The following is a 14,162-nucleotide window of genomic DNA, read 5'->3' on the forward strand; positions in this document are numbered from 1 at the left end:
ATTGATTTCCATATGCTAGAATTAGGGTTTATAGTCTTGGATTCAAAGCATGTACAATAGAGAAACCTAGATCCAAGCATTAGGGTTTGTATGAGCACATAGGATGTCTTATGACCAAAACCTATCATCAAGATCCTGATACTTCGTGATAAGGGTCAATTGAAGAAACAGTTTTCAAGTTTAATCATAAGGTTATATGTTCTATAGTGATTACTTTGACAACCATATCTAATCTTTATGCAATACCAGGGTTTTCCGAAGTATTTAGTTATATATAGTTGACAATTTTCTTTGTGAAAGTTATCCAAGAGTGTGCTATGTTATCATATTAAAAAAACTATTATTCATGAATAATGAATTATTTTCAAGAGTGTTTGTGTTGCTCTTTACACTACTATTATTTAATTGTGTGGCAAGGGACCAACAAACGAACTTTTATTGTAGTTGATAACTCTTTTTTTATTCACATTTTTTTGTATACCCGTGCATTTTGGTAGGGGTGAGCGCGGTGCGGTTCGGTGCGGTTATTAGCCAAAACCTCACCACTAACCGCAAATGCGGTTAATCCATTTTCAAAACCGCTTGGTGCGGTTATTTTTGCGGTGTGGTTAGACGGTTATTTTTGCGGTGCGGTTTTGTTTTTTCTGTGTTGCGGTTATTAACCACATGGATTTGGTGTGGTTATTTTGTGTGGTATCTAACCACAGTTTGGAGCTCAAACGGTTTTAAGAGTTCAAACATATTACTTGTAATAATAAAAAACCATAAAGTATAAGACAATTAACTTAAATCACAAACAATTAATATCTTAAAAACGTCAAATCAATAGTAATTAACAATAAATTTCTTAAAATTGTTTAATTTCACCATTTTTCAAAGTTAAAACATAACAAAAAACCAACCCTTTTGTCTTTTAATATTTTATTCATCTTTCATTCATGAAACCTGTCTTATTTTTAATATTTAATATATTAATAATTAATAAAAAAAAATGTATATAACATATGCGGTGCGGTGCGGTTTTTTTGCGGTTTTTGAAAGCTAATAACCGCACCGCAAATTTACGGTTTTTGAAAAACTGAAAACTTCACCATCGGTTTTTATTGTGGTTGCGGTTTATGCAGTTATTGCGGTTAATTTTAGTTGCGGTGCGGTTTTTTCTCACCCCTACATTTTGGTATTGAAATTAAAATATTGTACCATCATGAATTTGCTGCAAAACCATGATCCTATAATTTCAATGTACATCTAAATACAAGGGCCATTTTGTTAATTTTGGTTATCCAAGGGTTTTAAGTGAAAAGTTTCCGGTTCTAATACCCCTTTCAATGATTTATTCATTACGCGAAGCCGACCAAAATCGCCGGAAACCCAAGAAGGAAAAAAGGGGTGGAGCAAATTGGAGCGATGGGAGAAGCCAATACATCATCAATCGACGACGATTTGCTCCTCAAGAACTTCTACGCCGAAGTGAGCGAGGTTGAGCGCGACAATGAAGTCGCTAGGTATCCCTTCTGACCTTTTATCTATATCTTTCCTGTCTTATATGTTTTTGTTGTTTTATTTCTCTAATTAATTGTACTGTTCACATTAAATTGTCTTGGTTTTGGAAGTGTCTATGGATGCCATGAGTTGTATTTGAAATTGAGGGTAAAATGTTCTTAAAGGATGAAGTAATCGTTGTTAGCAGGTGTTATCGATTATCATTTAAAACTGCATACATACAAACTAGTTGTTCGTTTGATTTGATAGGCGTGCGTATATATGTTTCCTTAGTGACATGTAGGATAAGTATAATGCTTGTTGAACACTGTAAAATATGCTAAATTCAACATGAGAAAGTCATTTAGAACCCTAAGTTGAACACATAAAACTTCTTTTTTGACCTCGATCTGGTTTTGCATCATGTTTCTGTTGAAACTGTCTATGGAGCTTCAACTGATACTATGTTGCATACTTGCATCGGAGATTAAGTTATTACATGTTAACAATTGAAATCTTGAATGATGTATTTTGTTTCATTGCCAACCTCATTTAAGATTAGAACTATAACAAATAACAATGATGGATTTTGCCCAAGGGGAACAATATTTAATAGTATTCTAAAAAGCATATATTGGGGTGTTTCTTAATAAACATTCATTTGTTATTTAGCATCTTTTCTAAATAGAAGGGTAAAAAGGTCATTTACTCACATTCATACGGTTCATTTAGTCCAAAAAAGAAACAACTGTGTGTATACAATACTACCTCTGTAGTCTAGAAAAACATCATATTTTGTTTACTTCATGTCTAATACAACTTGAGGCTTTTATATCATTAATGACCTAATACATGGTTTTTGAAACAACAATTTTCACAGGATTCTTTCATGCTTTAAGCTAAATGCATTTGAGTATCTCAATCTATCATTCGATTCATCTCCAGAAGAAGTGAAAAAGCAATATCGTAAGGTGATAACTTTTATCCATATATTGTCTCCATCAATTAAGATTCTCATTTTGGTGCTTGAAAGTTCCTAAAATTGCCATTTTTGACACCATTAATAATCTGTGCAGTTATCATTGCTTGTCCATCCTGACAAATGCAAACATCCCCAAGCAAAAGAAGCATTTTCTGGTATGTATGATGAAAATTTTGATAGCTTTAGTTTCATTAAGGTGTTTTTTTTATAGTGATGTTTCTTTTTTACTTAATATAAACAGATGAACTTAATAGGTTAAGTGAGAGGAGAGTGACTTTATCTATTAAGACCTCATGTTTTACTCTTCTACCCCTAACCAAATTCTCCTTCTTTTAAAAAAAACTATTCAAACTCACTCATTTTCTTCCCTATGAAATAAGATTTAGCCCATTCTTTCTCCTACCCTCGTCTTTTTCCCAAGTACAATTAGGTATTGTTACATATTCTTATTCATGTAGTTAAATTTTTAAATTTTTTTCTATCATAATCATTTATAATTTCCGTCTATAACCTAATCCTCAAATAAACATTCAGTTATTATATAGCATCACATCTAGACAGAAGGGTAAAATCGTCATTTTCCATTTTCAGATTGTTCATACAATAACTAAAAGTGACTTATCTTTTATATGCAGCACTTGCAAAAGCTCAACAGCTATTACTTGATCCACAAGAAAGAGAGTATCTTGTAAACCAAATTAATGCAGCAAGAGGTTTGTAATAAGTAATAACCCTACATTTTTTTATTTATTTCTGTTCATGTGTTTAAATTTAATGTCTTTCTGTTGCATCATATCTGGCATCTCATGATTATTGTTAGTGTATTTGTAAATTTGTAATCATTGTTCCATTGTATGTTTTATAAATAGATAACAATTAACAATTAATGTTGCCATAATCAAACAATATCTCTAAAAGAAGCTTTAATTGAATGTTTATGAGGTGTCTGACTTAACTTTTTACAAATTTTTCCCTTGTAAGCTGTAATATATAAATTTTTTACTTCATTTTCTCATGATTATATTTATAATCTACTTTGACTGAATTTGCAGAAGAACTTAGAGCAAAAAGGAAAAAACAACTGAAGAAAGACACTGCATCTAAGCTGAAGTCACTAGTTGATGAGGTAAAGTAAATAATTTAATTTCTCATTCATGTCACAGCTTCTTCTTTTATAACTGTTATTTAAAAAAATACTGTTAAGTGTTGACATATTTTGGTTTTCTGAAAATGTAGATGTATGCAGATTATGATATTATATTCTTATTGTTGTTTGAGTTTTTTTGTAGGGAAAATACGAGCAAGAATACGAAAAATCAGATGATTTTCAGCTTCAGCTAAAATTGAAGGTCCGGGAACTACTAACTGATCAAGAATGGCGGAGGAGGAAAATGCAGATGAGGGTATTTTTGTAATTAACCTATTCTTATTATATATGAAAATGAAAATATTACCAATGTACTTTCATTTATTTGTTTATTACAAATTACAATATATATATATGCTTCTTTCGTTTCTTTCTATTACAACATTCTACCTTGAAAAAAATGAAAAAGCATAATGCTATGATAAAAAAGTTTAATAAATAAATGCATTGCTATTTCTTGTTATAATATTATTTAGAATCTTTTAACTCCAAGAAAATATGTTGGAATTTGTGTAGATTTCAGAAGAGGAAGGAAGATTGAAGAAGGATGAGGAAGAATCCAAAGAGATGTGGAAAAGAAAGCGTGAACATGAGGAGCAGTGGGAAGGAACAAGGGAAAATAGGGTTTGTATTTCAATATTTGGATAAATATTACAAGAGTAATTTACACGAATGGTCCCTATGGTTTCGGTTAATTTGCACGCTTGGTCCCTAACTTATTTTTTTAACTCGAAAGGTCCCTACTATTTGTTTTTGTTACGTGCTTGGTCCCTACTGGTTGTTTTTGTTATGCGATTGATCCATGTCTTACCTAAAAATACTATTATTTATATATGGAAAAATGGTGGGGTAGGTAAGGTAAGATTAGGGGGTGGGATTGGGGGTGTGTTTATTCAACTAAATTAAAAAAATGAAGGGCAAAATAGTTTTTTTAGTAAGACAGGAACCAAGTGTGTAACAAAAACAAACAGTAAGGACCTTCCGAGTTAAAAAAATAAGTTAGGGACCAAACGTGCGAATTACCCCAAACCATAAGGACCATTAGTGTAATTTACTCATATTATAATTAGTTCAAAAATATTTGACAAAAATGACAACACACTTAAGAAAAAAATAGAGTAATTACATTTTTGCTACTTTACAATAAATAAGGGTTTGTCCACTTTTAACCCTAAATCGTTTTGGCTTCCTTCCTATTTGAACCAGGTTTCCAGTTGGAGGGACTTCATGAAAGGAGGAAAGAAGGTAATTTTTTTTTCTTCCATTTTTCCTTTTTTTTTTTTTATTGAAAAATAATTACAACATGTGTTAAATGTGAGATGTGAAGGTGAAGAAAGGGGAAATTCGGCCACCAAAGCTTAAGACAGAAGACCCCAACAAGTCGTATGTTCAAAGGCCTGTAAAACGAGGTTAAAGGTGTTAAAATTTCTCACATTTTACTCAAAATATGTAACTTTAAAGTTGATTTAGTGGTTGAATATACAACTTTGTAACTTGGAATTGTTTGTAGCGCAGTATAAGAATATTGTATATTGCAATTTATGTTTGTTTCCTTCTTGTTAATATCGAATAGAAAGGGAAAAATCCCTAGTTTAATCTCGACAATACACACGATAAGATATATCCATAACATGAGTGGACCAATGTGCGTAAACTTGGGCTTTATTCATTTAACGATTCAGTACATGGATGTCACTCATTTAGAGGTAATTATAATGTTTTCAGATAATGTAATATTAATATAATTTGTTTAAATATAGATAACTTATTTATAGATATAACATATATTAAATTATTTAAATGTTATTGTTGTAATTAATAAGATACTCGACGAAGTTATACCTATTGCAAGTTTAACAATTTTTTTTATTAACGTGAATAGTGAATACCGTAACAGAAGTTCATGACAAAGTTGTTCCCATAATCTTTACTTAAAAGAGAAATGGGTAGAAAACTTTTGTCTACAAAACTGATTATATAAGTTAAAGTTGGCAAATTATCATATATCTGTAATTTTAGGAGTGAGTGTGGTGCGGTTTACATGGTTTTTAGTTGAAACTATACCGAAAAGTGCATAGATCGGTTTTTAGCTTCGTTTAGTTTTTGTGTTTGGTGCGCTTTGTAGTTTTAGCTATGGTTTGGTTTCAATGTGGTTCGGCTCGGTTTATAAACCGCAATAGGTATGGTGTGGGTTTAAAACCGCAAAACGGATGAACTATAGTCCTGGTCCATTGATTTTGAAAGCACTGTGCGAAAAATAAAAATGAGCCCCTAAATATATATATATATATATTTTTTATATATAAGCAATAATCAGGAATATAAATCAACATATATTATAAAATTAGTTAAAACAAAAATTGTTACCAATAGTGATCTGTTACTAATCATCGCTTATATTAAAGGATATGGACCTTGTACGATGGTACACCCCGCACATGGCCATGGTTTGCTCTGATTGATTATAGTCATTTCTTTAGGCTTATAATTAGTCGACCACAAATATAAAAGGGATTTATAGCCAAGTCGGCCCTGATTATAATCATATTTCGTAAGTTTTGAAACTTTGAAAATGAAATTCCGCTTCTTGGCTTCTCTTTAGTTGAATGTAATTAAAAAAACAAAAAAAAAAAGTGATATTTTATAAATATTAAGTAGGTAATCTATATTATATTATTATGTATACATTTACAAGACTATATGGTGTGGTTTGGCGGTACGGATTTTACGAGTTGTGTGCATTAAAGACTATATAATGGTCAAGTTTTAGATATTGACAAAAAAACAAAAACAGTTCAAACCAGACAATCACATTCTAGCCCAGTCCTTTATTAGACTCGGGCAGGTAGTTAGTTCTTATTAGACTAAGACCAATGTCATTTTTTGTGTTCAACTACCACCGGTCTACGGCAGGTCCAAAGACCGTTTCGGCAAAGACTAAAAAAGAGAGATTTTGTACCCTTCTATGTAGGGATGTCAAAAAGTCATGTGGGACCCCAATCCTGTATGAAGGGTTATTATTTAAAAAAATTGGGGCGGAGGCAAGGTTAACCCCCATATTAATTTCGGGGACGGGGCGGGGGTGTGTAGTCCCGTCCCAAAACCCCCACGGGTCCCTATGTTATATATATTTATATTATTATATGTATTAATTGTATAAATATTGACTTGTTGTATCCATCAATCCGTGTAGGCATGTATGGTTAGTATCCTGTATCATCTTTTGACGTAAATCACGTAATGAGTAAATGAAGTTTTAATTTCTTTTCTTGTTGATTGATCCTTCCCGGTTCCCATTTCTTACTCCGTATGAGGTTCTCTCCAGACTCCGGATGACCTTCAATACTTCATCATTGCTTCACATTCAGTCTGTTGTCGATCCTCAATAGAGTGTCCATCGTCGACTCTTTAGTCGTCGATCCCTTCCTTCCCCTTCATCTATTCATCAATGACACAAATTCGGGATTCATCTGCGTGCATTCCATTTGTCACCTCACTCAAGTCAGGTCTGTATAACATCTTCTGATCCTCATCTAATTAATTCATCTCATCATCTGTCCTTTATTTCATTATAACATCAATTATATGTTTGATTGAATACAAAATCAGACACTGATTTAGACTGATTCAGAATGGATGAAAGCTTATCGTAGCGAGGATAAGATTTTAAAAAATAAAGGTAAAGAGAAAAAAAATTCAAACTGATTGTTATCAATTTCTCCTCCATTTTGAAGGGTGAGACTTAAATCTTTCTTAAATTGATTGAAAGGTTTATTGTTTTTTGATATATCTTTAGAAATATATTTTTGAATTCCAAAATAGTGATTTATTTTGAATGTATTTAACCAGCATCTTGCGACAATCTGATTTATATTGTTACAAATGTTATCTCGGGTTTGAACGCCTACTTTTCCTGAAGAAGAAAAAGCATATATTTTTTTTGAGTAGGATCATCAAGATTTTTAAGTCTCAATGATTACCATTTTTGTAAATATGAGGAAGGTCTATCTTACTCGGTTAGAAAAAATAAATTTTCTTGGATTAGAAATAGAACAAGGAAGTCGTCGTCTTCAAAATCATATAATGAAAAATATTCATAAATTTTCTAATAAAATTGAAGATAAAAAACAATTACAAATATTTTTAGAAATCTTAACATATGCTTCGGACTACATTCCTAAACTTGCAAAAATAAGAGGACCCTTACACTGCAAACTTAAGAAATATGTCATTTGGTCATGGTCTGAAAATGATTCTAGTTATATGGCAAAAATAAAAAAGAACCTAAAAGAGTTTCCACCTCTATATCATCCTAATATACATGATAAATTAATTATCAAAGCTGATGTTTCAGATAATTATTGGGGAGGAATCATTAAAGCAATAAATTCAGAGGATCAATCCAAAGAATTAATTTGCAGATACACCTCAGGATCTTTTAAGGATGCTGAAAGAAATTATCATTCTAATGAAAAAGAATATCTTGTCATTAAAAGGGTAATTGAAAAGTTTTTAATCTATCTAACACCTGTAAATTTTACAGTAAGAACAGATAACAAAAACTTTGCTTATTTTTAAGAAATAGCGTTTCTGGAGATAACAAACAAGGTCGACTAGTTCGATGACAAATGTGGTTGTTTAGATATAGCTTCGAAGTAGAGCATATTAAAGGAGAAAAGAATATCTTTGTAGACTTCTTAACTCGAGAATTCCAATAGAAAAACTAATCAGGTTTGATATTCTTTTCATGCAGGAATCAAAGTCATTCGGCGTTATACCTTGGTGGTCTAACGACCCAAGAGGTTTTAACCTCAATCCATAATTTGGACTACAGGTACATAACCTTTCTCAAATGGAGAAAGAACAAGAGCTTATGCTCAAACAAGCTTTTATTGAGCAAGAATTGGAATTCGTCAGAAACCAATTAAAAATTGTAAGACTATTTATGTCTAACATCAAAAAGAACTTTCTTCTCCTTCCTCTCCTATGAGTCAAGAAGAAAATGTAAGTGTTCAAAAGAACATCGAACAACAAGAGGTAAATGTTTCACCTCCTTTAAAAAGAAAAGAAACGTCTAGTCTTGAGCAAACGGCTCCACGTAAAGATTCAACAAATCCATTGAAGGTTGTGAATTTACCAAAAATCCAGACATGAGTACAAACTCCAATAACGCTGGTTACACCCTTAGACTTTAATCTAAGACCCAACGTAGGAATTCAAATCCCAAAAAATGGAGGTTCATCTTCAGGATCAGGATCACATGATAAGGGAATTCAAATCCTAAAGGAATTGTTACAAATTCCTAATAAAAATTCAAAAACCATAATACGTTGAATTCAATGGACCCAACGTTGGTATATTTGAAGACTGGAATATCACCAAAAAGACAACAGAAGGAATTAAAAATATTAAACACAAAAAGTTTAATAACTTTCTTGAAGCCAAGACAGCTGCAGATAAATACACAAGATTTGAAAGGTGTTCAAAACTACAGTTTATTACTGCAGCAGAAACCTTAAGACCTAACATGCTCAAGTTAGCCTTAAATTCTACCAAAAGTTCCAAAACTATTCTTGGAAGCCTTCCAAGAAGAACTCCTAAAAATACGGAAGAAGTCACACCTGACCTCCTAGTAGAAATCAAGATAAAAGACTTCGAGTATTATTACAGGTAGGCAGAGTAAAAATACGAGAGCCTTAAGCATTTTATTGAAATCTGCAAATGTGTGAGTAAAACCCCATATATGGTTTATAGTTTAAAATTGTAAAAACCTTCGGGTTTTAGTTCGTTTATATATAAGAGAAGTTTTCTCAATCCATGCTTTGTGCAACTATCTGTATTTTTAAAGTCTGAAGTCTTATTCGTCATTATGATCTAGTACTAACAAGTACCGCCAGTCAGAAGGACGTAGGGAAGAATGAACGATCGACACCAAGATTGACAAAAAAATCACTGAGCCTCAAGCACGAGCAAGGTATGAAAACTATCTTTTAATTATTAACAAAACTATCCTGTAAAAGTTTTTCAATTTAGAAAACTATAAACTCTATAATAAATTATCTTTAATAAAAAAACAAAAATCTTATAACAACTCAAATGAGTAGTAATAAAGTATTAACTAATCAAGAACCTAATAAGTTCTTGATTTCTCAAATAAAAGATTGCAGAATTGCTAGTAAACAATATCAAATAAATTTAAATTATATTAATAATGAAATTTCTTTAATAGATTTAACGCTACAAACGTCTCTGCGACATGATTTTTGAAGGCAAATAAATGCTAAAAGTAATAGATTTGCACACATTCGTGTACAAAATTCAATAAAAAAAGTCTTTTGTCTAACAAAAGATATTTAACTGAGTTAAAAGATAAGCTTTTAACTTAAATTCATCTGCAAACTAAGTTAAAAGGTAAGTTTTTAACAACCAATTCATGTTAAAGCCAAACTTAATCGACGAACATGTGGCAGACTGTAAGACGCTCCACAAAAGCACTAACAGATACAACTGTCAAAGATGCTCAACGATCAGTGTGGCCTCCACTACCGAAAATAATGATGACAAAGCTATTATTAAAGAAGATTCCTCGACAAACACCAAATAAGAGAGGACCCTCAAAGATAAACTACAGTTACTGGATGATTCGGTAGCAGTGACGTAAAACACTTGTATCAGATCCTCTCTATGATTCTATAAATAGAGAGTTATGCTTTCATTTTTAAGTCTTGCCTTTCAAAACGGAGGAGAATTTTACATCACTGCTACCGAATCATCCACTAACTACATTATTGTGTAGTAGTTTATCTTTGAGGGTCCTTTCTTATTTGGTGTTTGTCGATGAATCTTCTTTAATAATAGCTTTGTCATTATTATTTTCGATAGTGGAGACCACATTGATGGTTGAGCATCTTTAACAGTTGTATTTGTTAGTGTTTTTGTGGAGCATCTTATAGATGTCTTCTACGTGTTCGCCGATTAAGTTTGACTTTAGAAGAAATTGGTTGTTAAGAAGAAATTAAAACATCTTATGAAAATTTATTACTTTTCAAATTAGTAGTTGGACTGTTCATCTATTTCATTGAATATAAACATTAGTTTCTTTTAAATTCTTGAAGTTTGTTAGTGTTAGTGTGTTTCTATAATCTATTCGTCTGTTTTGTTTATTTGTTTCTTATTCAATCTTTGTGTGTTCCATGATTTAATCGTTGCTTACCATAAGATTTTTATAGGTAGTGTTGTGGATGGCAGTGATACTTAAATGTTGATGAAGATGAAAAGATGGAAAGTAGAATGATTATGAAAGTAGAACGATTTTGTGGTATCGTAATTGTTAGTGTTTATTTAACTTTTCATATATTTTTTTCGGTTTGTAAGTTTTGATTTATTGTGTTCTTTTGGAACTTTAATCACACGATAGATTTGGATATATTTTGGTTTTTTTGGAACTTTATAGTAATCCTTCCTGTTTCTTTGAATTATTCGTTTGAAACTACCTATTGATAGTGTGTATTTTTCCAGTGTGGGGGTAATCCAGGAATTCGGAACGACAAAGCTAAATAAGCAACCCCATTGACATCGCTACATGATCCACACATTTTTCTAGAAAGCCCATGGATTGATTGCTAAATTTTATTAATTTCTAATCTTCGCGCCTTATAATATACTTAATATGAGTTACTCAAACGATAATTGTGACTATAAAAACAGATGAAGAAAGAAAACAGACAACCCAAATAATAATTTCTTAAACAACTCTCAAAAGTGATAACATAAACCAAAAACAACAGCATAATAGTGTCTACATAACAATAAAACCTCCTGTTATGTTCTCAAAATCTATTTCATAATCAACCAAAAAGAGTTGCAGACTCAATAAATATACTTTTAAAATCCTGCAAAAGCTTTCTTCCCAGTGCTACCAGAAGATCCTGCTGGGATCACCTTCAACACATTGAACCTCACAGTCTTTGACAAAGGTCTGAAAAAAAAAAAACATTCAAATGTTAATCACAGCATCCTACTTCTACTTCAGTTTAAACCAATATAAACAAAATCTAAAACACAATCCACCCTTTATAACCCTAGATCATGCTATTTTCAAAGTACAAAGCTTTTATAAGAAAAAATAAAAACAGAATGGATGAGAGATGTAATTTTTAAAACAGACCTGCATTGACCAATGGTGACGTGGTCACCTTCCTTCACACGGAAACAAGGTGAAATGTGAGCAGGAGTGTTGGAGTGCCTCTTCTCATATCTATTAGAACGAAAAACATCAGTAATTAGCGCTAAAATGGTAGAATCAAAGTTACAGATTCGGATGTTACCTTTGGTATTTCTTGATATAGTGAAAATAGTCCCTTCGAACAATGATGGTCTTCACCATCTTTGCACTGTGGCATGTTCCAGTTAGAATACGGCCTCTAATGGAGACATCACCGGTGAAAGGACACTTCTTGTCGATGTAAGTGCCTGAAATCAACGACATGTACAAGATTTGGGTAAATATAAAGTGGTATTGATTCAATTTCATCTATTTCGTTTCATACTGATCTAAGATATATCAGACGCCTTTCTATAGATTCAACGATTCTACGATAACAAATCAAATGATTTAACATATAAGAATTTGGTGAGAATACCTTCGATAGCTTCTCGTGGTGTCTTGAATCCAAGACCAACACTCTTCCAGAATCTGTTGCCACCCTTTCCAGGCCTCTTTCCTTTCCCACTTTTCTTCGAGCTAATGAAACATTGCATAGATCAATCAAATTAGATTAAACATTAAACAAAAGTTCGACAAATTAACACAATTCTAGAGGTTTAGGGTTTGTTTCTAACCAGAGAAACACTTTGGGTTGCTTCAAAAACGCCTTCTCGGTCTATGAATGAATGCAGAAAACGAGTAAGAAAACGTAAAATGTTATTATCAAAACAGAGAGTGGAATCTACTACACTACATACCTGTTCAGCCATTGTTGAGGAGGGAGTTCGAGCTCAGAAACGGCGTACACAAGAGAGAAAATCAGTAGGAAACCCTAGAGAACAAGACGTTGTTTCTTTATTTAAGGATGTGTTTGAAGTTGGGTCTGCTGGGCCTTATATTGGGCTGGGCCTAACTCTTGAGCAATATCAAATAATAAATTGTTTTATATGTCTGGACTATGGAATATTGACGTATAGTGAAATGACCACAACATGTTTTTAAAATAGAAAATATAAATGTGAGTTTGAAGTGGAAACTTGTCAACAAAAAAAATATCATTTATACTTAGGACGCTATAAAAATTTTGGAGTCTCTTATCAATGGTTGAAAATCTTTCACGAATAACATATTGTTAGTACCTCACGATTTAATTGTTGCTACGTGATGGTTTTAAGAACGATTGTGATAAAAATTGTTGCTACGGTGCAATTTATGCTTTTCTCATTTGAGGCTAGATTAATTCCTTAACACAATACATCTTAGTTCATTATATATGCATTTATACGTGAATAATTGGGCTTAGAGTATACTCGATTCTTAGAATATACATATATTTGTAAGGAATATGAATGTATAACATACATGGATATTAATATAAAAGCACAGTTGCATTCAATGAAGAAACCTATAAATTTGATATCAAATCCCAAATTATATCTTTTTGAATAATATGTATTCAATTATTCATAGATGAATATACTATTCATATGCAAAGACTTCATATTTACAAATGAATAAACTTTTAAAAGTTAGTGGGCTAAAATTAATTTCAACCTTAAAATTTACGAATTTATAATATGTCTAAGGCCCCGTTTGATAGTTGTTGATTGAGAAAGTACTGACTCGGAAATATCTGTGTGGTAATAAATTTTGTCTGAGTAAGAAACCAGGTTGTTTGATTGTATATCTAACTGAATGTTCTGACCGGTGAAAAATTATCATTTTACCCTGCATGGATGAAGTTGTTGAATAATTATAAAAAACATACACATGGTCATACGATATAAAATCCAAACAAATTATTGCAAAACAACACAACTCAATAATCAAAACCCCAACAGAGCAACTAATAATCTACCATCAAATTATTATTAATATTGTTACAAGCTTTTACAATTGCTGACAATCCACAAGAAATTCATATTCTTCTAGGCTACTACTCCAAGATCCTAAAATCAAGAACAATATACAAGACTTATAACTTCGTGGTGTACAGATCATCTTATCAGATCGTTATACTTTAATTTGGGCAAACATTTTCACAAAATATCATCATAAGCAATAAATTCCCTACCTCTTGATGGAACATCCATACCTTTTCTTCTTCCACTAGTGCCCTCAATCTCATTGTTGATGGTTGTGTTACCATCTTTCTTTTCATCTCTGGTATTCACAATCACATACCCAAGCTTGTTCCCTCTTTAATGTTTGCTAAGTGCTAACTCTGGTTTCAATAGCTTTGATGACGATGAAGAACCTTCTTTCTTCTGTGAGATTATAAACCTGGTTTTGAAAAATCTGATCTTTTGTGAGATTATAAACCTAGTTGATGAAGGATCATGTCC

The 14,162-nt window shown here is 31.9% G+C and overlaps 2 protein-coding genes across 2 annotated transcripts; one reads left to right on the forward strand and one right to left on the reverse strand.

Moving 5' to 3' along the window:
• Positions 1 to 1,341: 1,341 nt before the first annotated feature.
• LOC145093769 (Chaperone DnaJ-domain superfamily protein) lies at positions 1,342 to 5,174 on the forward strand. The gene is made up of 9 exons (XM_079032004.1): positions 1,342 to 1,505; positions 2,363 to 2,453; positions 2,559 to 2,619; positions 3,100 to 3,177; positions 3,517 to 3,590; positions 3,754 to 3,867; positions 4,128 to 4,235; positions 4,818 to 4,856; positions 4,939 to 5,174. Exons 1-9 carry the CDS (start codon positions 1,408 to 1,410, stop codon positions 5,023 to 5,025), a joined length of 750 nt encoding a protein of 249 aa, XP_078888130.1. The 5' UTR covers positions 1,342 to 1,407; the 3' UTR covers positions 5,026 to 5,174.
• A 6,160-nt stretch (positions 5,175 to 11,334) lies between these two features.
• On the reverse strand, positions 11,335 to 12,695 carry LOC145093770 (small ribosomal subunit protein uS17z). Its single transcript, XM_079032006.1, has 6 exons — positions 12,576 to 12,695; positions 12,453 to 12,493; positions 12,254 to 12,354; positions 11,939 to 12,083; positions 11,779 to 11,868; positions 11,335 to 11,589 (listed from the first exon to the last, which is right to left on the reverse strand). Exons 1-6 carry the CDS (start codon positions 12,585 to 12,587, stop codon positions 11,496 to 11,498), a joined length of 483 nt encoding a protein of 160 aa, XP_078888132.1. The 5' UTR covers positions 12,588 to 12,695; the 3' UTR covers positions 11,335 to 11,495.
• Positions 12,696 to 14,162: the final 1,467 nt, after the last annotated feature.

The sequence above is a fragment of the Lactuca serriola genome, chromosome 3 (genome assembly GCF_051521515.1).
Source record: "Lactuca serriola cultivar US96UC23 chromosome 3, Lser_US96UC23_V15, whole genome shotgun sequence".
Taxonomy (NCBI): domain Eukaryota; kingdom Viridiplantae; phylum Streptophyta; class Magnoliopsida; order Asterales; family Asteraceae; genus Lactuca; species Lactuca serriola.

Excerpts from the sequence above, each read along its gene's own strand:
- LOC145093769 (XM_079032004.1), top strand. The coding sequence starts at position 1,408 with ATGGGAGAAGCCAATACATCATCAATCGACGACGATTTGCTCCTCAAG. Across the intron at positions 3,178-3,516 it reads CCAAATTAATGCAGCAAGAG|AAGAACTTAGAGCAAAAAGG; the intron begins GTTTGTAATAAG and ends CTGAATTTGCAG. Across the intron at positions 3,591-3,753 it reads TGAAGTCACTAGTTGATGAG|GGAAAATACGAGCAAGAATA; the intron begins GTAAAGTAAATA and ends GTTTTTTTGTAG.
- LOC145093770 (XM_079032006.1), bottom strand. Across the intron at positions 12,355-12,452 it reads CAACCCAAAGTGTTTCTCTG|CTCGAAGAAAAGTGGGAAAG; the intron begins GTTAGAAACAAA and ends ATGTTTCATTAG. Across the intron at positions 11,590-11,778 it reads GTCACCATTGGTCAATGCAG|ACCTTTGTCAAAGACTGTGA; the intron begins GTCTGTTTTAAA and ends TTTTTTTTTCAG.